This window comes from Sinohyriopsis cumingii, chromosome 16 (genome assembly GCF_028554795.1).
Source record: "Sinohyriopsis cumingii isolate HCF-2022 chromosome 16, ASM2855479v2, whole genome shotgun sequence".
Classification (NCBI taxonomy): domain Eukaryota; kingdom Metazoa; phylum Mollusca; class Bivalvia; order Unionida; family Unionidae; genus Sinohyriopsis; species Sinohyriopsis cumingii.
This window is the reverse complement of record NC_142976.1, coordinates 59484185-59511674: the sequence shown is the minus strand read 5'-3', so window position 1 is coordinate 59511674 and position 27490 is coordinate 59484185. Positions and strand designations below refer to the sequence as shown.

Here is a 27490-nt window from a genome sequence, read left to right as displayed (position 1 = left end):
GCCCGGGCTAAATTTCCATCAACGGCATAAATTGTAAACTGTTCAGTTGCGTTCCTGTCTATAATTGTTGATATTGTATTGTTAAACCCGGATGAACTCGACGATAATATATTAAACTGCATCATTGAAACCAGTGTCAATCGATAAATGCCCTTAACAGTTGCGGTAGTATTTACTGTATTCTGTGTAGGAGTCCAATCGAATGATCCATGCCGAATTGTGTATACTGTGTTGATGATGTTCTCATGAGGGATTTTTATTTTTTCGAATTGCTCTGCTACTCTCGGTAGTCCGTCTTTAATCGCTTCAACATCAGTTCCGATTATTTCTATTCTCCGCAAATTCGCGTCTATATTATTCTTGTTCGCTGCAACCCTAGTAATGAGTATATCTATTTCCTGTATATGCGCGTCCACATTTTTTTTGTTCGCTGCAACCTTAGTAATGAGTGTATCTATTTCCCGTGTATGCGCGTCCACATCTTTTTTGTTCGCTGCAACCTTAGTAATGAGTGTATCTATTTCCCGTGTATGCGCGTCCACATCTTTTTTGTTCGCTGCAACCTTAGTAATGAGTGTATCTATTTCCCGTGTATGCGCGTCCACATCTTTTTTGTTCGCTGCAACATCAGTTTTGACTGTTTCTATTCTCCATTCATGCGCGTCTATATTATTCTTGTTCGCCACAATATCAGTTTTGATCGTTCCTATTCTCTGTTCATGCACGTCTATACCTTTTTTATTCGCTACAATATCAGTTTTGATCGTTTCTATTTCCCCTGTATGCACGTCTATATTTCTTTTGTTCGCTGCAACATCAAGTTCGATTGTTTCTATTTCCCCTGTATGCGCGTCTATATTCCTTTTGTTCGCTGCAACATCAGTTTTGATTGTTTTTATTTCCTGTCCATACACGTCTATATTTCTTTTGCTCGTTGCAACATCAGTTTTGATCGTTCCTATTTCCCCTCTATACACGTCTACACCCTTTTTGTTCGCTTCAATATCAGCTCTGATTGTCATTATGTCCTGTGTATGCGCGTCTATATTCCTTTTGTTCGCTACAATATCAGTTTTGATTGTTCCTATTTCCCCTGTATGCGAGTCTACATTATTTATGATCGTTGCAACATTAGCGCCGATTATTTCTATTTCCCGTTCATGCACGTCTACACTCCCTTTGTTCGCTGCAACATCAGTTTTGATTGTTTTTATTTCCTGTCCATACGCAGTGATATCATTTATAGTTGTTGTGATTTCATCCAGCTTGGTATTTTTTTTACCAAAGAATTTATCAAAGTTGTCATCGATCCTGTTAACATTTTTTCGTAACGTGTAAAATTGGCCCGACAGCGTTGTAAACTCCGAAATAGTATTTTTTATTGTTGCAAGATTCGGTTCGGTTACCGTCGGGGTCCCGAAAAAACTAGCGGTAGTGAGTTGTATATCGGTGACAGATTTTTTCACCTCGGTGACAGATTTTTTCACCTGCGCGTCAAGTTCGGTCACCGATCTATTCAACCTTATAAAACCGTCTTTGACTAATGTTATCGTCGACAGATGTTCACCCGGCTTGAGTCGTCCGTCGCTGGTATACAGCGCGATAGTGTCCTCGGCGGCATCACGCCGTCGTGTTAAAACGTCATCCAGCGACACATTACTGGATTTCAATTTACCCTGGCGGTCTTGAAATACAACTATTTCACCTGGGTCAACACTTGTTAAATTCAACGTATCAGCGATTTCATCCTCGATTAGTTTTTTTATGTCATCGGTGGCGGGCGTTTCCGTGGATCCTTTCAGCGCCGAAATAGGTCGTCCCCAAATATCAATCATCGTTATTGTAAAAAAAAACAGCGTTTCTAATTAACCCGCCGGGCCTCTACGACCCCACTAGTGTATTCGTTTACAACCACATGAGGTGGTTTTCGCGATGATGAAATCGCCGCGAGTACGTTCAATACTTCACGGCCGCATATCGGCGGGTCGCTTAACTGCTGTGTTGGCAGCGTGGAATAAAAAACCCGGGCTGAACACGTCCGGATATACCGCATAAACTCGTTCGGCGGGGCCAACCCGTATGAATCAAAATAGACGATCGCACGCGGATCAATCGCGTATGCAACCCAATGAGTTCCCGCTCCGGAGGACCCATCGAGGTTAATTATGCCGGTTTCAATATTCCTTGGTGCCGCCGGTAATTGATCCCTCATAAAAACACCTCTGAAGTTTTTTATCGCTAGCGCGTCTGCGGCGTCTATTAAATCAAAATTAGACATGGGAGTCATAGACTCCTGAGTCAATAAACGGTTCCCGGTAGTCTTAGACCCTTTCCCGAGTACCATGAATACGGGGTTCCCGGTAGTCTTAGACCCTTTCCGGCTACGGGTCGTTTTTTTTTATAGCCTTTCCCGGTTGCCTTTTTCAGTGCTATTCCCGCCGCGGTACCAACGGCCCCTAACGCAGCCGCCTTAGCCACTGCTGGGGCCGCCGCGGCAATCAACGCTGGAATCGCGGCTAACAGCGGAAATATCCCACCGGTCTTTTCCATGTCTTTGATCGCTGCGGCCGAGAAATCTACCTGAACACCCTTTCTGTTCTTCATCGCATTATTGAAATGTTTTATTTGACGCGCCGTCAACGATATCTTATGATTACCACCTGCCATCTGTGACGGCTTCAGCGTTATTGTGGTCCCGCATTGTTTAGCCGACTTTGATCGTAATTTCTTGACTTGACCATCAGTCAACTCTACACTGACGACACTATACGACATTTTATTGTAAACGTGTTTGTGCTTTCAATTACATGTTTTCCACTGGCGCATCAACGATTCTCATTCGTCCACCAACGCCTTCCAACAGCATTGATTTATCGCTGAGAATGACAGCAATAGCTCTATAATTAGCAATAGTGCCGCGAGTTACATTAGCTCGGAAGTGTATATCAACGACGGATTGTCTTGTTAAATCAAGATGTTCCAGCGAAAAGTAATAGATCGGATATAGTTCTCTGAAATCAAGTTGTGATATTTGCAAACCAGTGTCGACGTTTTGATCACGACCCATGTACGACAGCAATCGATGATACACACGTGCGATATGGTTTTGACCGTAATTAAGTTGTATATCCTCAGATGGTTCCTGCTGGCCGTTTATTCTCAGCGAGACGTCAGTAACGCCTAATCGATCAAATATCATATGGCTGGATAATTGATCATCAACTCTCGTCATATCCTGCAACGCAACAAATATATGACGCGGAGCCGAAATACCTTGTTGTGATGCCAGGTTCCATGTGAATATACCATTGATATTTGATTGCTTAGTATCTGTTGTTGTTGTTAGCCAACTTAGTAATGATTTTCCTCCCTGCTCCATGAAGGATAGCAATCGTGCCTCTGTGGTAATGGATGGAGTCAACACCGGCATCCACAATGACATTTTAGTTAAAACGACTTTACCAGGGTCATTATTTGGATTTGCAGTATCCGCTGGAATTCTCCAAATTGCATTTCTATCATCACCTTTTCGCACAAGTACCACGGTATGCTTTGCTCCGTAGATAACTTTTCGCACGTTCCTACAAAATCCAAATATATGATGCAGTGGAATCGCGCATGAGAAAGATCTACGCGGTCCTGTTAACATTGATATGCGTGTTACGGCTCCGATGTTGAAATTAGGATCGCTGTTTATAATCATATTCTCAACATCAGCATCAGCGTCACCAGCATTTTTTTTTGGTCGTCTTACCACAAATTGCAAGTTTCCGGCAGTGTTTCTAGTATCCTTTGCAAACATCATAGATGGACCCGCTGATCTTGTGTAATCGTCGGAATATCTTGCTAGCCCGATTATTGTTGTAGCAACATCAACATCGCGTTCTATAGACTCAATCTCTCGCCCGTCAATGAGATATTTTGCGCTCTCAAACAGCGCCATTACGCCGTTATTGACTAAGCCAACTTTGGTACCATCTGGATACGGTGCTGGTACAGCAGGAGTATCGGCCTCTGTTACAAGTTCTCCTTCGATTTCAATAAACGCTTCACACGGTAAAAAGTATTTACTGGTATCATGGACTTGAAGTTCAATTCGCGATCGTATGTCGGGTTGTACTGCATAATAGGAATAAAATTGATAATTACGGACAGAATCATCCTTGTGCACTGGTGCGTCCATATCAAACGCCGGGTCAGCTGTTCGTTTAAACATTTTATTTAATAATACGCTGATGCATCTAAATCATCGTCGTCGTTTTAAACCACTCCCCGCTATTATGTTTGCGGCGTCATCTTGATTACTGTTTACCAACGACTCTAGTTTTTCTTCCACGGTGTTATTTACTACTTTACTGACATTTGCAGGCATCACTGTCGTTGATGGCATCACCGGTGGTTTTTGCTTTTTTCTCCTCACCAACGACATTAGTTTGTCCTTTGCAGCAGAAAGCACCTTTCCGGCAACATCTCCAATAGCACTAATACCCTTATCACGAATAACATCAATAGCCTTCATTCCTAATTGTTTGGCTAACGGCGCTACTTTTGGAGCCATTCTTGTAAATAACCCCGCAATGGTGCTACCGAGACCATCTCCATAGTACGCGCGGTAAACAGGCAATCGCGAGTTTACCACGTAGACGAGTACTGGTTTATCATGGTTGTAGTGTATGATCATCTTTATTATAAAAACACCGGTTTTTCAATTAGTGATTGTGATCATCACCCTCCCCATCGCCGTGTGGAAAACCGGAATAAATTTTATCAAAATTTCCTGGGGTTTTTGCCCTCGATAAAAATCCGGTTTTTTTCCGGTTTTTTCCTGATTTCTAGTCATTTTTGGTCGTTTTTTGTTGCCTATAGTCGTTTTTTTTCGATTTTTCAGCAAAAACATCGATTTTCTCTAAATGATTTCCTGGGGTTTTTGCCCTCAAAAAACGGTCAAAAAATGGCAAAAAACGACCAAAAACGGTCAAAAAACGACCAAAAACGGTCAAAAAACGACCAAAAACGACCAAAAACGGCCAGAATTAACAAAAACGATAATTTTTTTAATCATCCACGAGTTCGTCTATGAGCGTTCGATACGCACTAACGTCCATGATACCGCCCGTAAATAACCGCTTGCAAATATCAGCGGCCTCATTGATTATTTCCGGAGAGTTATTTCCGGCTCGTTTTCCTCCGATTAGTACCTCTAGCCGTGATATATCACTGAGAACACTGTTAGGACAGGTAACGCCGTAGGATTCTTTACCAACAGAGTATCCTTTTCCTTTTTTTAGTTTTACCCTTTTTTCAACTTCCTTGTGGAATGCGTCGTAATTGGGACCATCACCACGTAGTAATACATCTTTATGTTTACTCGCTAAATACACTATTCTTGTCCAATCCCTTAACGACTTTATATTTTTCTTGTAGCCGCTATTGATATGCCTATCTCGTGTTTTCTTAGCAAAATTGTTGGCGGCAAAATCAATTAATTCTTCATCGCTGAAGGGCCTGATTTGATCTATTGTGGACTTTCTAAGCACATTACGGGGTATATTCCTCTCTCTCTTTTTTTCTTCCGATGTTTCTTCCGATGTTTCTTCCGGTATTTCTTCCGATGTTTCTTCCGGTATTTCTTCTTCTGGTTCTCTTGCGGTAGCACCTAGTTCTTCTTCGTCGGCCATTGTAACATAAGGTTCTTGTGGTTCGGTTATAGCGAGTGGTGGTGGCCTCCGTGTTGTGGCAGCCGCTAGTGTTTCTAAAGACCTTTTTGTTTGTTCGGTCTGAGCCGCTATCTTTTCAAGCGCATCGAGGACGGGTACAGTTGCCGCCGTAACATCTTTGGTCGCTTTAGTTACCGGGGCAAAGAGTTGTTCGCTTCCAACAGTAAAATCGGTTTGTAGTTGCTGCCGCGTTTGAAGTTGCTCTCGGACCCTGTCTCGTAACGGTATAAACTTTTTAAGCGCTGCTAGCCGCTCTCTGGCTAGCCGAGTAGTAAGTGATTCGCCTACCATTATTGCAATTGCGAAGCAATTTCTAATTTCTCGCCGGAGTTTTCGTCTATAATCCTTCTAATGTTTTTGATCTTACTAGAAATCTCCCGGCGTCGTTCATAAACACGTCCGAGTTTTTTTCGTACTATTTCAACGGCAGTGAATAGTCCAATGAATGCATTTGCGTCATTGTGGTACAAGTTTTCATTGATCGTATGTTGTAATCGTTTTATAAAAAAGTACTCGCGGGCCAGGGTAAAACGCCCCCGTTTCGATTGTTCGTTAATAATCTCATAATCGGATAATATTTTTTCACTGTCGAGACCATCAGATAATTCAATTCCTTGATTTTTTAATTTTGAAATCTCGGCTAATATATTATTGATGTCTTCGATATTCATTATTCCTATAAAACATCTTGTTTTTAAATAAAAAAAAATGAAACCCCGTGTATCGATCCCGAGGTGTTCAACAATACTGAATACTTTGTTTTCTTCCGGAATGGACAATTTATTGTCATGGCGACTTCGTCAGCGCCATGGGCGCCGGTGACTTCGTATCTATATATGAAAATCGAATTCTATGCCCGGTCTTTTTTGAGATTGCTGTTTGATATACTCGTTCTGCTACTTTTCGTATTGAGGCGATACAAATGCCAAAGTATCTACTGGCTTCATTCATCGACTGAAATATTTTTTCCTCGTGAGTTGTTGTATCAAATGACTTTACGGGTTTTGCTTTCTTTGGGTATTTACCGGTTTGGCCTTTTTTGGTATTTTGACTCTGCGAGACAGCTTGCAAGTTTATAAGAGAATTATCAGTCTTATTATTATTAATATGATCAATCACAAGTCCATTTTCGATTAATCCGTTGAATACCTCAAATACCGCCCTATGAACATGGTACTTCTTCTTTCCGGCACCAAACATCAGATACCCCTGATTACTTACGGTACCAACCGGCTTCTTCAGTTTGCGGTTTCTAACAATGCCGTCGCGAGATGCCTCGTAATTGACGAGCACAGGATGCGGCTGAAATTCTTGGTCCATTTGTATAATAATACTATTTGTCTAATTTATTATTTGGTTTAATTATAAATCTTTCAACGTAATCTTGGGGGGTTTTGATGACGAAGTCGGCGGTGGGGTCAATGACGGCGTTTTTAATTCGCTTGTCATAATAGCGTTTTAGTTCCCTGTATCGCTTTCCGCCACAATTGATACACAACTGCGATTTTCCTCTTACACCGACGTGACAAACCAAGCACGGGAGGGGGCCAAGAGAACCATTACGAACGCTTTGTAAATGATACCCGCAGAATTCGCCTCTACATGATTTATTGCACGGGGTTGTCGACCCAATCATCAACCATTTGCAGTGATTCATTATACTATATTCTTTCATCTAAATACTTGTTTTAATTATATGGATGAGTTCGAGAGATTAGCAGCAATTAAGCCCTGGAAAAATATTAAGTTCAATCTCGATAGAGTCCTCAAGGACGCACCAAAAACGTTAATAAACGACAGAACCCTGTTGAGTAAAATACGCGATTGTATCGATGAATTCAAGCGTGATGGCGCATCTCATAGTTGGTCAACATTTCGAATTGATGGCGTTGTTGATGCTACCATGAACGACAACCGCGCAGCAACGATAATATCACAACTTGACGGTAAAAGGTATTTCTTCAGAGTAAAATTCATTGTCCGGGTGGAATCAGGTAATTGGATCATACGTGATAAATTTGAACCAGTTCTCAGCGACAAGAAAACAGTCATTGTTAGCCGCGACTCCAAGCCGGGGCTGTTAACCGGAATTGACAGACCATACTATGAACGAGCGTATCCTGAAACAGCAGTTGTTTATGGAATATACCCGTTAAATAAGACACCTGATATCGGAAAACTGAAACCAATGAAACAGTCAACGGGGATAAATTGTGTAGCAGAACGAGTAACAGAGCATTTTACAAATGCGTGTCGAGGAAACAAATTGACTGATTTACGACGTAGCAAAATCAACCAGTGGGAACTAACCGTAAAAGAGCGTGGAGCAACCATCAGCGACATAGCGAGATTAGAAACATCGTTGAGATTTCCAATAACCGTTACAACGATAACCGGTGAAGTATTATACGAATCGAAGTATAAATCAAATGGAGCCCCAATCAAAATTATTGATCATAACGAACAGGCATGGACGCCCGCGATCACAGTGTTTCCACGGGATAGAACAGTAAAGTATATACCCGAAGAATTCCTGGAAGAGAACGGGTTTCTCGCGGAGAGGAAACTATTTGATGCTATCGCTTATTTGTGTAAAAACGACCCTGTATCAGTGTGGTTACTTCGCAGCGCTGATACCTTTGATCAGTTTGTGAGACCAAACGGTGAATTATACCGCACTGAAGCATTTCACAACAAGATGAAAAAAACCGCCATGGAATTTGAAGAGCATGATGAACAACTGCTAACAAATTGTTTTACGATTCCATCGGTTGCGGCTCATGTTGCAGCGAGGAAAAATGCGTGGAGCCCAACGCGCAAGGAATTTCTACCGGATGTACAATCCAGTTGTTTGGAGTATTATCACGGTGGACTATGGAACACTGAATACAACCGCGACGCTATGATCTCGGTTGATATGGTTGCCTGTTATCCAGAGAGTTTTCTCGGGTATGGATCCGCCGCTGAGTATTTCAAACGATTTGGACACCCCAGACATGAAATGGCTCGTGTTGCTATTAATGGACCACTGCCTGATTTTGATTTAACCGGATTCGCTTGCGTAGTATCATTTGAGTTCGCGGCAGGACTTCATCGCTGTTGCTATATTTGGATCGGTAGACACATGGCTGAAAAGAAGTGGCTGCCAATAGCGCTGCTACGGTACATGATTGATTATAGCATGCTTGTATCGTTGATTGTCAGTGACGCGATTATATCATACCGAGCGCAGACTGAAGTCTGGTTACCAGAACCGGAGCGTCTAGATAGCATAATTGACGAGTCCAGAAAACACATCGATGCCGACGAGGAATATATCGTCGAATGGTCCAGGAGGATATTCAACCAACGAAACCGCGAGGCAAAAGATCTCGGTAGAAGAATAATCGGTAAGTTCACACAAGGTGGAAAAAACTGCGACTACAAACGATATTGCTCACGGCTGATTATAGATGACGCAGAATATGATTTCGTAATCAAGGACGCAGTGGCGAAAAATAGATACGTGAACTGCGAAACAGCTTTCTTGTCCAATGGAACAAGGTTGGGTACAGTTGTTACCTACAGCGATGGAGACAGCCCAGCATACCCGCATTTGAGGGCGTCTATGCTGGGTTACGCCGCTATCAATTTATTCTCGATGATAAATAGATTCCCCGACACCGCGGTTAGAGTAGCCGTTGATTCGTTTTATGTTGACGTAGCGTATAAGGAAAACGTAGCCGAGTTTACTAGTCCGGACGAGAGTTGGGGTACATGGAGAATTAAAAATGAAATACGACGCGATTATTCACCGTCAGCAGATGTCACCGTTGAGAACAACTACTTACGCGGTGATAAATTGTCAGAATGGTCTAATGCACCACCGTGTTCTGATCCAATTTGTAGACACAAGACGGTTTATTTAAGCGGCTGTGGCGGGTCAGGAAAGACGACTCGGGCAATTGAATTATTTCGAACGCGGGCAAGTATAATCGTGCTTACACCGACCCATAGACTAGCGCGAGAGATAAAACAACGAAATGTTGACGCCGTTACTTATCACAGCTTTTTTCGATACAGCGGCGGCGAGTGGACTCCTGATCGAATGGGTGAAAAATTTATTCCTGGGGTTATCATTTGGGATGAGATATGTACTGTTTCGTTAGATACTTTACGAATGTTTCTTGATTGGTTGCTGCTCGCGAATACAGCGGTAATCATGTGTGGGGATCATGGCCAACCACCACCATTTGTCGGCGAGGGTCCACATGATTGGTTAAGGGGTTTTGTGGACTATTATGAAGAAACCGATACTGATTACCGAGCACTTGATGAACAACTGCGCGGGGTTAAAAAATTAATCAGATTACAGCCGGATAGAATTCAGTGTGAAATAATCCGCGAGGTGATTCCGGAAACGCCGTTAAATGAATTCTGGGAAACATGGAGACCAAACGATTTGATTGTAGCGAGTAGAAAGATAGTCAGAGACACACTTCAGCGGAAGTTGTTTACGTTGCATAAGGAAAAGTTTCCAACGCGTCCAGTGCCGTTATGTTATAGACCCGCGGATACACGGCGACAGAACACTGAAGTTGAAATCCCGGGCCGGACAGAAAAACAAATTCTCGTGCTGAATGCTATCGTGCTCGTTGATATCAGCGTCGTCGAGGACGCGCTACGTGCTGATAAATCCCCGTGGACGCTAGGATACGCAACGACAATACATTCCTCGCAGGGACTGACTATCACGGATACAATTGTTTGGATGGTTGATAATCGCATCGAATGGTCGAATCTAGTCTATCTTGCAGTGTCCAGAGTACGAAGGATAAATCAGCTTCGAAGAATTGTTATTGACGGAGTCAGTGAGGGAGTCACCATCGATGCAAGCGTCATTGATAGAAAACTCTCGGGTTACCGCCAACAGGATAAAAAAAACAGCGGCGTTTTGATATTGATGCCGAATTAATAATTGCGTTACGACAACAACAGAATAATCACTGCGCGAGTTGCAATTGTATAATGAGTTGGCGCTATTCGGATAAAGACGCTCGCCAATTTACCGTGGACAGGATCGATAACAGTCTCGGTCATGTCAAAAACAATGTGAGGTTGACCTGTCTTGAGTGCAATAGACGCAACGGCGCTAGTTAAGACCACGCGGGGGTAATTGAGTATCGTCAGGTATCACTTGTAGTTGCTCGCGTGTAAATCCGCGCTGTGGGGCAGTTGGATCCAGTCTATAGATCGGTGGTCTATTAGTTGATCGTGTTATCGTTGATATGTTATGTGTGGTAACACTCCAGATAGGATCAGTAGCTCTTTTTTTACCGCCTTCAAGCTCTCCTGGTTCATACAGATATCTCACGGTGACATCGCCGAGAATCGGCTTGGAAACGCTATCTATTTTTGATCTTCCGGGTATATACTTTTCTTTAATCGCGTCGCTGGGCTTCATGTTGATTGCTCGGGTAATCTCGTTATTTAACGCGGCAATTACGCCTGGCAACCTTTTGACCCATTCACGAGATCGTTTTTCTTGGATGAATTCCTTCGCGTATTGATATCCAAATAACCGTTCAGCAACAGTCCGATTGAATCGTTCAACAATTGCCTGATCACGATGTAGCGCAGTATGACCTCGTCGTACCGCGACGCTATGATGTTTCAGCGTTGATAAAACAGCGCCGCGAAATTCACTACCAGGATCAACTTGTAATAGATTTGGCCAGCGCAGAGGACCTCTTCGATAAATCCGCTCAAACGCATCGGCTACTTCAGTTGCTGACTTTGTTTTTAACGGCTCCGCTTGCTTGTATCGACTCGCAACATCAACTACGGTTAGCGCGTATTTGTAACCGTTGTCATGCGGCAGAAATAGTATATCAGCCTGATGAACTTCATTAGGTACGCTAACATCAAAGCGCGAAAAGTTGATTTGTTTAGGCGGTGGTAGATAGATTTGCCATATAGCCTGTTTGGATAACCAATTAGCCGCAGTGGCCTTTGTTACCTTTGCAGCGCTTGCAAGCTTACCAATTGCGGCCTTCCCCTTCCAGTATCCTCTCGGAGAATAATAGATGGATTCCATGTTGTTATTATAAACGCTAGCGTTTTCAATTACCAGCGCGAGAAGCTCCGCTTCCAATCATTAATTTACCTTTCATAGCCGATTTTACCAACCATGAGGCCAATTTTTCTTTGACGGATTTATCAGGAATAGCATTTAACGCGTGAATTAATTTTACGTCCGCGATATGACGCTGTTGCAGATCGCTACTTTTGTAGTAAGCAACATCATGAGCATGACACGCCTTATCGATAGCGTTTATTGGATACTCACCGGGTTTGGGCTGATTTTGATCATCGAGTCTGATATCTAATCGTGTTCCGGGGCCACAGTAGCTATATCCTGGGAGGTGTTTTTCTCCTGGATACTTTGCCCACGGTGTTCCGGGGAGTTTTGATAACTTGGCTGCAATATCACCTCCTCGCTTTTTTTTTAAAACATCTCCGGGTCTAATAGAAATAAATCTAAATTTCTTTGTACCGCATTGTACACACTTACCAGTAAGCGCCGATCTGTTATTTCTTGTTGTAACGGTTGTCATATCATTTGTGCCAGTACGCACTCTACACTTCACACAATATAAATCCATAATTTATGTATAGAGATATGAATATAATTGATTTTTCGGCGACTAAAACGAGAGAACCAGTTAAGCATGTTGCAGCGTTACCAAACTCGATCCGGATGATTATCATCGGACCATCTGGATCCGGCAAGACGCAATTGTTACTCAATTTAATAATGAGATGGATGAAGTGGGATAAGTTGTATTTAATCGCCCCTAGCGTAGATGATCAACGATGCTTCGAGGTGTTGAAAGATTTTAACGAGAATGCATCAGCGATCGCTGAAAAAAATGTTATTGAGTTTATTACAGATATCAATGATGCACCGGGTATTGATGATATTGATGGCGACGTTAACAATCTAGTCGTGTACGATGATGTTATGTTAGACAATCAAAAAAACCCAGCTAGGATATTTTCCAGAGGCAGGCATAAAAACACCGACGTGATATATGTCACTCAACGATACACTCAGATTCCAAAAGTAATCAGAGACAACTGTAATATTCTTGCTGCATTCAACGGCGTTGATACACACACGCTACGAAATATTTGGCAGACATGGTGCGGCGGTGACATGGACTTTAATGGTTTTCGAAACTTTTTTAGTCATGCTCAGTCGACCCCACATGGATTTGTAACGATAAATTTACATGATCCTCGGACACGATATCGTATCGGACTTGACCAAATATTCGGTTAAATTGTAACTAATTTTCATTGTAAATAACCACTTAGCAGCAGGGGGGGAAATGACATCGACGCGGTCGTCGCTGTGTTTACCGGACGCTGACGACGCTGGGATCGGCGCGCAGAAGGTATTAATTAAACCAAATGACGTCCGGACGATCCCCTCGACGACGACGTCGTTTTTTTTTTACCAGGCGCTGACGACACCGGATCCGCTGAGTGCAGAAAGTGCTAATTAAGCCAAATGACGTTTGGACAAAATGTCGGATTCGCCCCCCCCCTGCTGCTGGGTGTCACCCATTCCCTACCATCACTCACTGAAAGGGTGTTTCTCCCAAGCTGATGGGTGTCACCCATCCCTACCATCACTCACTGAAATTTCCTGCATATACTGAAAAAAATTAATTTGTTCCATTTTTTCATACTTTCATTCCAGTGTAGTATATTTACATTAATACTGCCTGTGCTTCATTGATTGAGAACTGAGTAAAGCATGGCAAGACAATTTAAATTGCTCATTTCAAGCAGCATAAAACACTTAATATCCCTTGGATTCTGTCAGCTGGATCAGCTGGCTTCAGTGTTCAAAGTTTGTGGAGACCAATGAAATTATGAAAGGATTAAAGAGGTTAATTGGTTATGGTTGGATTACTAAAGAACTTCACCACCATAAAACACTTAACATTCCTTTGATTCTCTTCAGAAAGCATGTTCTGCTTCAGTGCTTAAGGTTTTTAACATGGATCCAAGTCTATACGAAAGAAATTTTGATGGGATTAAAGATGTTAATTAACACTACATTACTGAAGAACTCAAGTGGAATAAAGCAGTATTAGTGCAACTGATGTTTTTAAAATTTGTCAAGATGCCTAAGCATGCATTACCTCTAAAATGTGAAAACCTTAGAAATGGAAATATCACATGAAATTCAATAATGGATGGAAATGAGAATTTCATTGGTTAGAATAAAGTTTGAAGGGAGATGAATATGAATTCTGCTCTTCCTGAAAAGCTGATTTTAAAGTCTTCTGCTGTGTCAAGAATGACATCACATTTCATGCAGACACTCTCATAAAAGCATATTACCATGACAACAACATAAAAGCATATTAACATAAAAATAGATTAATAATGACAACAACATAACAGTATATTAACCTTGACAAGAATATAAAAGTAGATTAACCATGACAACAATATTAAAGCATATTAACCATAACATCATCATCATTGGCGACTCGGTCTCGAAAGACCATGCGAATAGCGCCCTTGGGGTGTTGTCTGTCTCTGTTGGCAACGTCTGCTGTGGCTGTGCAGGCCTATACGTGAGTGACAGTCCCTACTGCAGTTGGTGCAGACATACTGGGAAGTCTGCGTTACTGTGGTTGTTGTTGCGTTCTTCTTTCTCTTACGTTTCTCTGCCGCCAACTGGCCTCTCCTCGCATCAGCGACTGATATGCCATTGTTTACCATCAGTCTCCAGGTGCCTCGGTCCTCAGCCAGCTCTTCCCAGCCATCGGGTGAAATGTTGCATGCCTTCATGTCCCTCTTGCACACATCTTTGAAACGGAGTGAGGGGCGTCCGACTCTTCTCATGCCAGTGGCCAGCTGTCCATATAAGATGTCCTTTGGCAGCCTTCCATCCTCCATGCGTCGGACGTGACCCAGCCATCGAAGGCGGCGTTTAATTAGCAGGGAGTACATGCTGGGGGTACTTGCACGCTGCAGGATCTTGCTGTGTGGAACACGGTCTTGCCAGCTGATTTTCAGGATGCGTTTTAGGCACCGTATATGGAAGGAGTTGAGCTGGCGTTCTTACCTCATGTAGGTACTCCATGTCTCACTTCCATATAGAAGGGTGCTGAGAACGCAGGCCTGGTAGACTCGGACCTTGGTGTGCTCTGTCAGGGGGTTGTTTTCCCAAACCCTCTTTGTTAATCGAGCCATGATGGTGTTTGCCTTTCCAAGCCTTCTGTCCAGCTCCATATCAATCAAGAGAGTGTTGCTGATGGTTGACCCTAGGTAGGTAAAGTTGTTGACTGCTTCCAGGGTGACTGATTTTGATTGAAGGGGCAATGGTGATATCTTGCACGCTGACATTTGTTTTTTCCAAGCTGATTGTGAGACCAAACTGCGTGCAGGCAACAGCAAAACGGTCTCCCAGTCTCTGGAGGGCTTCCTCAGTGTGGGCCACAAGAGCTGCATCATCTGCAAAAAGCATCTCCCTGATGAGCACAGCTCTCACTTTGGTCTTTGAACGCAGTCGTGCCAGGTTGAACAGCCTCCCATCAGACCTGGTGTGTAGATATATGCCATCCATGGACGTGTCGAAGGCGTAGGACAGAAGCAGGGAGAAGAAGATCCCAAAAAGTGTTGGTGCCAGCACACAGCCCTGCTTCACACCACTGTTAATTGGGAAGGAAGTTGAGGATGATCCATCATACAGGACTGTTCCCTTCATATCTGCATGGAAAGAGATTATCATGCTGAGGAGTTTTGGGGGGCAACCGATCTTACTCAGAAGTTCAAAAAGGCCCTTCCTGCTGACCAAGTCAAAGGCCTTGGTGAGGTCGATGAACATCATGTAGAGTGGTTGACCTTGCTCTCTGCTCTTCTCTTGGAGTTGTCGTAGGGAGAAGATCATGTCTGTCATCGACCTGCCTGCTCTGAAGCCGCACTGTGATTCCGGGTACACACGGTCTGCCAACAACTGCAGCCTGTTGAGTATGATGCGGGCATACACTTTACCAACAATACTCAAGAGCGAGATCCCTCTGTAATTATTACAGTCACTGCGGTCGCCCTTGTTTTTGTAAAGGGTCACAATTGTGGCATCACGCATGTCTTGGGGGACTACTCCTTCCTCCCAGCAGCGGCAAAGTAGATTGTGCAGTGGTTTAATCAATGCTGGTTTTCCATGTTTGATAGCTTCGGGCGGGATGCTGTCACTACCTGGTGCTTTGTCTTTTGGAAGGCAGTCGATTGCTTTGCTGAGCTCCTCTAAGGTTGGCACTTTGTCGAGCTCTTCCATGGTGGGCAGATTCTTTATGCTGCTGAGGGCTGCATCAGTGACTGACGTTAGTATAGTTCTGAGTAGTGCTCCACCCATCTGGCCATCTGTTGCCCACGGTCTGTGATCTTCTCTCCCATCAGGGATTTCAGGGGAGCGACCCCTTTCACTGTAGGGCCTAGAGCCTTCTTGATGCCACTGTACATGCCTTGGATGTGTCCGGACTCGGCACTGCGCTGGATTCCTTCACACAGTTGTTGCCAGTACTCGTTCACACACTGTCTAGCAATGCGTTGGGTGTTACTTCGGGCACTTCTGAGAGCAGCAAGCGTCCGTTTATTAGGGCATTTTTTGTAAGCTATGAAGGCTTTTCGTTTCTCCTCGATTTGTGGTTCCATCCTTGATAGGTGTGCATTGAACCAGTCCTGGCTGGGTCGTTCCTTCTTGCCAAACGTTGACATAGCTGTACTGTAGATGGCACCCTTCATGGCGTTCCACTTGGCTGTAGCGTCATACTCAGGCAGGTCCTGGAGAGCCTTGTTCAGGGCAGACACATACTCCTCCACCTTGGCAGGGACTGACATCTGTGCAGTGTTTATGCGAGGACGTCCTTTTGGTTTTGAGCGGTGTAACGCGTGTGGCTGTAGTCGCACTCTGCTGCTCACAAGGGCATGGTCGGAGTCACAGTCTGCACTGTGGTAGGTTCTGGTGGAGAGGACACTGTTAAGGGCAGAGCGCCTGGTGATGACCAAGTCGAGTTGGTGCCAGTGATGAGATCTGGGGTGTTTCCATGACCCTTTGTGTTGTGGCTTACACTTGAATAAGGTGTTTGTGATGCACAGGCCATGGTAGGTGCATAGCTCCAGCAGTCTCTGGCCGTTTTCGTTGGTCTTTCCAGTGCCATGATATCCGAGGCAGGTAGGCCAGGACTCCTGGTCCGCACCTACTCTGGCATTAAAGTCACCGAGGAGGAATAGTGGTTCATTTTTGGGGCATCTTTTGATCTGTTCATCCAGCTGCCCATAGAACTGATCCTTCACGTCTTCTGATGAAGTGAGGGTTGGGGCGTAGACACTGATGATGTTGACAGGACCTGAAGTAGTGGTGAGGCGGATGGACAAGAGACGCTCAGTGCCCCTTGTGGGAGGTTCAACCGAGGCCAGGAGATTGTTTTTGATGGCAAAGCCCACTCCGTGCTGACGGGGCTCCTCAGGTTCTCGACCCTTCCAGAAGAAGGTGTAGTTTTCCTCTCTGAGGGAGCCACTAGAGGCGAGCCTGGTTTCCTGGAGGGCAGCTATGCTGATATTTAGTCTGGTGAGTTCTCTATCGATGATGGCCGTCTTTCTGGTGTCGTCCACTTCTCTGAGGTCGTCGGAGATGCCTGTACACATGGTGCGCACATTCCAGCTTGCAAATCGAAGAGCTGGAGTCTTCTTTATTGGTTTCTTGTTTCTTTTGTCTGGTGTGGAATTACTGTCTGCTTGTCATGCTGAACAACACACTGAGCTCCAGACACCCACTGGAGCAGGCAGACGATGGCGGGTCAACACCTTATTGACCGGGGGCTGCCCGGCTTGAGGCGGGCGATAGTTGGCAGTGGGACACGTTGATCCCTCCCACCGTCAAAGCTGACCCGTGGCGCCCCTTCCCTACGCCAATCGGGTGGGACTTATAACCCGTAAACTGTCAGCTTCCATGTCGTTTCCTCGCTCAGTAGCGAGACTGGAGTGTCCTTTCCAGGGCACAAGCCTGGGCGTGGAGTATGGAGATCCTGGGCCGCCCAGACGTCAGGATCCCCCTCTCGTCCTTGCTGGTGGGGTCCAAAAGAATGCTGAGCATGACATTTGGCACCAGTTTGGATGCAGGAGCTGCCGGAAGGAGGTCATAGTCGACCCCCAGCCGCCTTAGGGGCTCTACTCCTGATTTTCTGTCTGGGTTTACTCCCATAGCCTTTCCTTCTCCCAAAGATATCCACAAGGCAGTGGAGCCATAATCCAATGGATGGGACTTGGTTGGTTTTGAATCAGAGTTTCCTTCTCGTAGATGAACTGCCTGACAAGGCTAACGAGCTTCATCTGCCCGGGTTTGGGGTCAGAGTTTCCCTTCTCTTAGACTGGTTGCCTGCCAAGGCTAATGAGCCCAGTCTGCCCACCCAGTTATACCGCCGGGTACTTGGTCGCGCCACACAGCAGGTTCTGTTAAAAACAGGGGGCACTGCGTGAAGGTGCTGCTGTGGACACAATAGTGTAGGAGAGGCCATATGCAAGTAACCTCCTGCCCCGCAGAGCGAGACAGTGGTCCTGCGGCGATCACTACACCTGGGAAGGAGAGGCTATGAGAGACGCTTCACTTTCCTTTGGCAAGCGGGACGTCAGGCCCAGGCCACGCACCCCCCCAACAACAACCATAACAACAATAAAGAATATTTACTATGACAGCAACATATATTAAATATGACAGCAAAATAAAAGCATTTTAACAATGACAACAACATAAAAGCATATTAACTATGACAACAACATAAAGGTATATTGACCATGACAACATAAAAGCATTTTAACAATGACAACAACATAAAAGCATATTAACTATGACAAAAACAAAAAAGCATATTAACCATGACAACAGCATAAAAGCATGTTAACCATGGCAACAAGATAAAAGCATATTAACTATGACTACAACATATATCAACTATGACAACATAAAAGCATTTTAACAATGACAACAACATAGAAGCATATTAACTATGACAACAACATAAAATTATATGTACCACAACAACAACATAAAATCATTTTAACTATGACAGCAACATAAAATCATATTAACCATGACACAACATAAAGGCATATTAACTATGACAACAACGTAAAAGTATATTAACCATGATAACATAATGAAAACAATTTAACAATGACAACAATATAAAAGCATATTAACTATGACAACATAAAAGTATATTTCCATGACAACATCATAAAAGCATTTTAACCATGACAACAACATAAAAGCATATTAACCATGACAACAACATAAAAGCATATTAATCATGGCAACAACATAAAAGCATATTAACTATGATGACAACATATATTAACTATGACAACAATGTAAAAGCATTTTAACAATGACAACAACATAAAAGCATATTAACTATGACAAAAACATAAAAATATATTAACCATGACAACAACGTAAAAGCATTTTCACCAAGAAAACAACATAAAAGCATACTAACCATGACAACAACAAAAGAAGCATATTAACTATGACAACAACATGAAAGCATATTAACTATGAAAACATATAAAAGCATATTAACCATGACAACAACATGAAAGCATATTAACCATGATAACAAATATCCTATCACTGAAATTCATTTTTGTGGAGTCTACATCAAATGTGGATAAAGTTACATGTGCTGAGATACTATTTTTCCAACTTCATAGCTGAACATGATCTCCTCCCATTTCTGGTTATGTATCATTATTCAGATCCAGCCAACATAATGTCTCCTCATTCAGAATCTCACAAAAGTTCTCGTAATTTACCAAAATCTATTTACATAGTGGACATTTTATTATTCATAAGAAATCATTATCTTTATTGAATAATAATAATAATAATAATAATAATAATAATAATAATAATTTATTATAAAAACTCAAAATCATGAAAGTGTCATCTATAGAATAAGATCAATGAAAATGATTTTTTTGCTAAATATTTGTTCAACACTACTATCAACAACAACATTGCAAATACTGACATAAACACCAATGACCTTGATTTAATCCTTTGTAAACATAAATGTAAACCAGACTGAAGTACATGTCACTAACTGCCATTGAATCCGTAATGCCAGGGATGAATGAGGTCTTTAACTTCATTTATCATTGTTGGTGTCTGTCCATCAGTTCCATATATGACCATAGCCTCAGTTCTCTGTTATCAATTGGTGTGTCTGGAGATAACTAATCTGGGTACAGAAGTTTTTCCTGCATGTGGAGCACACAAGGGTTAGTATGGAAGTAAAAGTGTTGGCAGCTCTTGCCTTACAAGTGGGATGTTTTCTCTGTCCCTCAGCAATTCTCTGCTGTTCTGCTGCATGGGCATCAGATGTGATCTTGCTAAACCAGGTGGGATGATTTTTGTGCAAGGGTACTGTTGATATGCAGAATTTTCAAGGGCACCTTCAGTGAGTCCTTGAAATGCTTCTTTTGTCCTCCAACAGCATGTTTTTCCTTGCAGAGTTTGCCATAGAGCACCTGTTCTAGAGTCCATTCCTAGGGCATGTGGATGATGTGTCCAGCCAATCTTACTTGGGCCCTCTGCAGAATGTGAAGATGGATGGGATGGTGGCCTTCGTGAGAACATTGGTGTCAGGAATTTAGTCTTGCCACCTTATTTGCATATTCCTGTGGAGACAGCTCATGTGGAATTGAATGAGTTGCCTGGAATGTCTGTACAGTCCATGTCTTGCTGACACACAGGAGGAGGATGTGCACTGCAGCACATTACACTTTTAGCTTCGTGGTAAAGCTTATTCCTCTGTATATTCCCACATAGTCTCCTGAAGACTGAGCAGGCTTTGGCAATTGTGCTGTTGACTGCTCATGAGAGGCTGCTGCCCAGCTACATGAAGTTGTCAAGAACTTGGAGTTTCTGACCCTTCAGTGTGATGCTCAGTTTTCAATATGGCTTCCCAGGGGCAGGTTGGTACATGACTTCAGTCTTTTTTGGAGCTGATTGTGAGTCTGTAGTTGTCGCATGCCTTAGCAAACCTGTCAATGCTGGTCTGCATGTATTCTGATGAGCTGGCATTAAGGGCGTAGTTGTCATTTATAATACTAGCAAGTGATATTTGTTGTCTAGATTTGTCATTATTAACGAGTGGTGATAGTGATGATGATGACAACAAAGGTGTCTGAAAAGTAGGCTTAAAGTTACAAAGGGTGTGAGGGTATAATGTATGAGTTTGTGCTTCATGTGACGAATCTTACTGATATTTAAAAAATATTACACTTCTTAGTGGACTCAGTATGGTTGTACATATTGGCACATTCCAATGCAGATACTGAAATGATGTTTTCCATTCTGAATAAAATCCAGGCCGACTGAAGAGGCAATCTGGGTCCATTAACAGTATATCATCTGCTAAGTGTTTAACAATGATGAGGACTGTCACCAGTATAATCCAGGCAATGATCTCCGAAGAAATGATAAAAACCCTTTTGGTAAATACAAAGAGGATTTGAGTGACAACAAATTAATTTGAAAGGACAGATTTAACGAGATGATTTGCATATTTTAATATTAAAATAATTAAATTCATTAAAAGAATTATAATTTTTGTCATATATAAATATTGATTGATGATAATTCTTCCTTGTTTGAGGTCAAAGCTTCTTAACAAATTTTGGAAATCTAATGGTCTGTTCTGATCTGACCTGTCTTTTCTGTGACATGGACAGTAATTACTCGGCATTAGTCCTTACGGCTCATTTAACTCTGACAGTATGTACCATAATTTTTGCATTGTTTTGGATAAAAAACTCCCAAGCCCAAGGAACCAAATCAATACACATGATATTAGACTATCCCTGATGTCACACAACAAAGCTATTCTACTTTACGAGTATTTAATGACTCAAAACTGACATTATTTGCCTATTTTAATCAAGTTTATTTCTGTTCATAAGAAAATACAAGCATACTCAAAAACACAACTCCATTCATCAAGACAAGAAATCCACCATGTTTTAATCTCTTGCCATCATCCACCATGCATGAATATGTACGGAAACTATGTCAGTGTTTACCATCAAATAACAACAAAATGAAATGCAGACATGAGGGGAAGAACCATGATTACAATTTTCCAGTTATTTAAAGCAGTAGTGTATTTAGAAGATGTTGGGAGAGTGGAAGGTTGGCCCTAAAAATTACTAACAGAACCAATGAAGTAATGAACTGATCCCAGCTTGTGCAGTCCAGTACAAAACTTTTATAAGAATAGAGTGAACTAAATTACATTCCAATATTTATAAATTCATAAAAACCAAAAAAGTCAACCATAATTGAAACTCTTTTGTGCTAGTTTATTTATTTGATATGTCATTATTGAATGAAACTAATTCATATATATATATTTGCAACCAGTATGTGACTGGATGCTTGCTTTAAAATAATCCAGAGTGGAAGTGTTATAACAGAATTTCTAAATGAAGATGTTTATTACGTATGTCTTTATGCCTCATATTTTCTCTACAAGAGAGTAATAAAGTTTTACTTAATTTTATTCATTATACCCGTGTCAGCAATCTAATGTACAGGGAAACACAATTTGCCCAATTTTAGTATACATAACTTACTGATGCCAGTCCTCCCCTTTCCGAAAGTGATATTTGTCACTTTCATCATGTCGCTACCAAATTATAATTGTGTTGGAAAACATCGGTGCATAAATAAAATTCTTTCAAAAAACAATGTTAGAAAATCACAAGGCATGATAAAAATTGTTCTGGAAATAAATTTTGGGTTTTGTAAACAAGCAATGTTCACAACATATAGATAAATAGTAAAGCCTGCATAATTAATTTGCCCCAATTGTAATAACTTTTTAAAAAATAAAATGTGAATTACTATAGTTAAGATTTCTGATAAGAGATGGGTTGGTTGGTTGCTTTTTAATAACACTTTTGACACATTATTGGCTATATCATGTGTGTGATTAGGATTTTTAATGTAGCTTTAATAATTTTTCAGTCATATCGCTACGAAGTCTGCAGTGTGGCAGTTTGTAGTATGTCTAGTACTGGGGCATCATGCCACAGACATGTAGCATGATGTCCGACCCAGTCACATTATCCTGACACTAGGCCGACCAGTCCTAACACTAACCTTTTAATGCTGAGCATCTAGCGAGGCAGCTGTTAGTATCATTCTTGTAAGTCTTTGGTATGAATCAGCCGGGGTTTGAACCCACAACCTCTCACTTCAGAGGCAGACACTCTAACCACTAGGCCACCGGAGTAGTCCAAAGAAATTGGAACCAAGTGCCTTTACCAAGGACTCATTGAGACAGCTGACTTTTGAAATACGAGTTTTTAGCTCTATGAACTAAATGACTGTGGCTCCGTATAGGATTTGGAAATATGATTAAACAGATTAATGGAAACAGCCAGTACAAATTTTTTTGGCAGATTCTGTCTGGATTTTAAGTGGATTCAGGGTGAATTCCACCTAAACGTCCAAATTTCAGAAGGATTTTAGGTGGACTGGGAATACGGATAAGTTGACAGACTGAATCCATCTACTAGTTAAGTGTACTATTTCTTATATTCCTTCTAAAGGATAACTGTTAGAAAAGTTCTGATTGTCCAGTTTATTTTCCTACTTTAAGATGGATTTTGGACTTAGACTGATTTTAGCAGAAATGTCAGGCATAAATTTGAACTTTATCAAAAGAACTACAAGCATAGATGAATCTTTGGATATAGAAAAATTGTTGCAAGGTGGATTTTGGACTTGATCTGCTGTTTACTCTGAAAAATAACTTTTTTGCTAGCTATTAAAATATGCTCTACAAAAATCATACCCTAGTGAAATCACAGTAAACATTTTTTTACATTTACTTAAATGTCCTCTTTTTAACTAAAATTATGGTATTTTAGGAGATTTTACCAAAATTTCTGAAAATATTGAAATTTTGTGACTGAAATTTCACTGATTCTGCCAACGTTTCTGAAAATATCAGTGAGAATTTGTGATTGATAGTTCCAGAGAGTTTGCTAAAAATTCTGAAAATATAGTAATATTTTGTGATTGTAATATCAATGACATTTCAATAAAAAAAAATATCAATAAAATATAATAATTTTTTTTCTTTCTTGTACAATTTAAATGATTTTCAGCAACATTTATATTTCCTGTTTCTGATAGATGTAATTTTATTGTTCATTTTGGGAACAATAACTTCTTTCCATATCTTTTCTTGTTATATTTCTTTTTCAAAATTTTGTTGTTGTTCATTTTTTTAAAACTTTAAATGGATTTAACTTCTTTAAAACAAGATTGTTTTCTTGTTTTCCATTTTAAAGCAGAATTTTCCTTTTCCCCATACCTGAATCTGATTTTACTCAATATGGACTCCTTTTTAATATCGTCTCTGAAACGTTTTTTTTTTTTGTATAATGATCTATCCAGTCCCATCCTGCAATAAGCCTTCTAATAAGTATTTATTCCATATATTATTTAACAGATGATCACTGTAAAGAGCTTTCTGATTGGTCAAAATTTTGTACTTGCCCAATGAATCATCACATAATGGAATCTGATGGGAATGAGCATTGCTTGCTAAACATGGCAATTCGAATTTCCGAGTGGGATACGAGTTTGAATAACCATTTGAAAAATGTGCGGCAATGAGAATAGCTTGAATGCAAAGTCAATGCATTTGTATTGGTCAATCTGTATGAAAACGGAGGGCCAGGACAAGCAGTTTGCTTTTTGTGCCATAAAGAGCTTTACAGTAGCAGCTAACATGCTAAATATGACAAGGAACTGAACCAGGATGATTTCAAAGTTATATAACTCCAAACTGATTGAAGAGAGACAATCACTGGTGGGAATTATTGACATTGTTGCCAGATACCCATGTCTATCAAAGATAGTCATATCTTTGTGGAGTTTTCTTGGCCCACAAGTAGAATCATCCTTCAACTTAGGGAAAGTTTTGGCCAAAATTTCTGAGAAACCTTACCAGAATTTCAGTGAAATTTTAGTGAGATCTTGCCAAAATTTCAATGAAAGTTTTGGTTGAAATATTTGTGAACTCACACCAAACTTTCAGTGAAATTAATAAGACTAAGTGATGCCAACATGGAATAGGTTTTGTATACAAGAGAGAAAATCTTAGATTCTTTTTATTCAAGCGGAATATTAGAACAACTAATTTGCATATTTTGCCTAAAATTCCTCCCTGAATCCACCTGAATTTAGCTTGAAATTCGCCTAAGCTCTCATACTTGAGCAATTATGGTTCAGGCAGAAAGCGTTAAAAAAAACCCATCTCAAATCCACCTTAAGTCCGCCTGGAAAAGTTTGTACAGGTCAGGATTCTGACTTGTATGCTCAAGTTATGAATAGATAAGAGGTTATGGATGAAAGGACAAACTTTTTTTACAACGTTGCATTTAAACTGCAGTAGAAGTATCTATAATTCCTGAACTCACCTTGCAAAATCAAGATCCTGCAATTTCCTTGCTAGTGTTTCATTCACCTGAGAATGGAACTGCTCTCCAATTGAAATACCACTGAGAAAAAAAATGGATTTATTTAAGGTCATTGTGTTTTAGGATGTAGTTTCTATAGCATTTGAATGGATTTTACAAAACATGAATAAAATACATCAGTAAATTTCAAAATGTAGTGTTGAAATAAATGCAAGACTTCAGATTACAGTAACAGAACAGAAAAGACATATGGACATAAATGAAATAACGATGACAGGGCTACCACATATTACTGGAATCAAAATGTTCAGACTTTTCCCTGACTAAGGGACACAGAGAGACAGACATACACACTTTCCACTTTAAACTTATAAAAGAAAGGGACTGGCAATATTTTTCCAGTGATAATGTGATGATAAGACAAGCCCCACTTTAACAAATTTTAGCCAGTTTTCTAGTAGGGAAAGCAAGGTCCTATTATAAGCCGACCTTCGAGTTTTCAATGAATGGATGCAACTGTCCCCCAGATTTATCATGGTAGAAATACTGCATTTAATGTTTGCCACCAGCTCAACTACTTCCAACCCCATACCACATTTTATTTACAAAAATGCTGGTTTTGTGAAGAACAAAAAAAGGAATTAAAATAGTTGAAGTGTAAATCCACCACATTCATTTATATAATTGTAATTCTAAAGGTTTTGTAATGTTACAAAGTGATTACGAAATTAGTCTGAAATCCTAAGAGTTTAAATATATACCTATTTTGAAAATGAATCAAAACAATTGAACATGATGTTATAAAAACAGACTGTTCAGATAAACTGCAATCTGATTAAAATCAGATCTCTGCTGTCCTACATGAAGATCTCATGATGACAGCTTAATTGTCATGTTATGGTGACCACTGAATTAGCCAATGGGAATGCAGCTTCCAAAAATCTGAAAGTGAATTAAATCATTTGGTATAGATAGATGCTCTTTATGCACAGTGCTCTTTCTCCAAATATGAAGATAGAAGAGTTCATCTGATTGGTTCATAAAATTAGTGATTATGGTAATAACATAGGTTACCAGAACATGACCCTTGAATGGTTGCTGTCAGATCTCCATGTATAATCAGATTGCATAAACTGCATCTTAATCCTAAAAGATAAAGATTAATGATTAATCAGATACAGCATGCAAACTAAAAGGATACAAAACAGACAGAAGCTTCCAAACAATACACCATATATGCTAGCTCATAAGTCAAGTCCAACTGCAAAATGTATAGACCCAGACCTGCTACTACATAATGCACTTTCCATCTGGAAGCAGTAATAATAAGACTTTAAAGGTGGCCACTGAACTGACCATAATCAACATCAGAGAGGCACAGGTTTTAACCGAAGACCAGCTAGACATCATAGAAGGTTTTCAGTGAAACCCCAGGTTGATATGACCACCCTTTCAAGTGTAGATACAAAAAGATTTTATGATAGTGCAGTAGTAATAACAAGAATTTAGAGATGGTTACTGTCATGGCCATATTGGATGTCTGAGTGGCACCATTTTCAATTAGGACCAATTAGACATCATAAGAGGGTTTCATTGAAAATGTCATGTTGATATGACTTTACATTCACAAGATGCAATAAAAAGATCTTCACTATGTCTGCTATATCAGTCATTTCTGGACTTAGATTAGCACCATTTTCATTTACAACCAACTAGACATCATATAATATATATCTGTGAAACCTACATGCTGAAATGACCATACTTTCAGGTGTAGTGATAACAAGATTTTCAAGATGGCATCTTTGGATATCTCATTGGATGTTTGCTTTGAAGAATTTTTCATTAGGACCACCCAGACATTCTTGACTGTCAATATGATGCTCAACCAGGAGAAGAAATAATAATGAGATTTTCAAGATGGCTGTTGTGATGGCCATACTGGATGTCAAACTGGCACTATTTTCAATTAGCATCAACAATACACCAGTTAGAGTCTTTTTAGTGAAACCCCAATATTGATATGACCATCTATTTAGGATAAGTAACAACAACAGAATGTTTCAAGATGGCTGCCATAGTAGCTGTGCTTAATATCCAAGCAAACACATTTCATTCAGGACCAACTTGACATCATAAGAAATCATCTGGTGAAACCCCAAGTTGATATGACTTTCTATTCAGAAGAAGTAGTGATAACAAGATTTTAA

At 40.9% G+C, this 27490-nt stretch overlaps 1 protein-coding gene across 16 annotated transcripts in view; it reads right to left on the bottom strand.

The window, feature by feature from the left end:
- The window catches only part of LOC149780504 (adenylate cyclase type 2-like), a 263000-nt gene that overhangs the window by 62456 nt on the left and 173054 nt on the right, over positions 1 to 27490 (bottom strand). For all 16 annotated transcript variants that reach the window (XM_089937491.1, XM_089937486.1, XM_089937489.1 and 13 more), the window contains one exon: positions 25281 to 25361. In XM_089937491.1, the coding sequence (XP_089793617.1) occupies positions 25281 to 25361 (81 nt within the window). The remainder of the gene's footprint in view (positions 1 to 25280; positions 25362 to 27490) is intronic.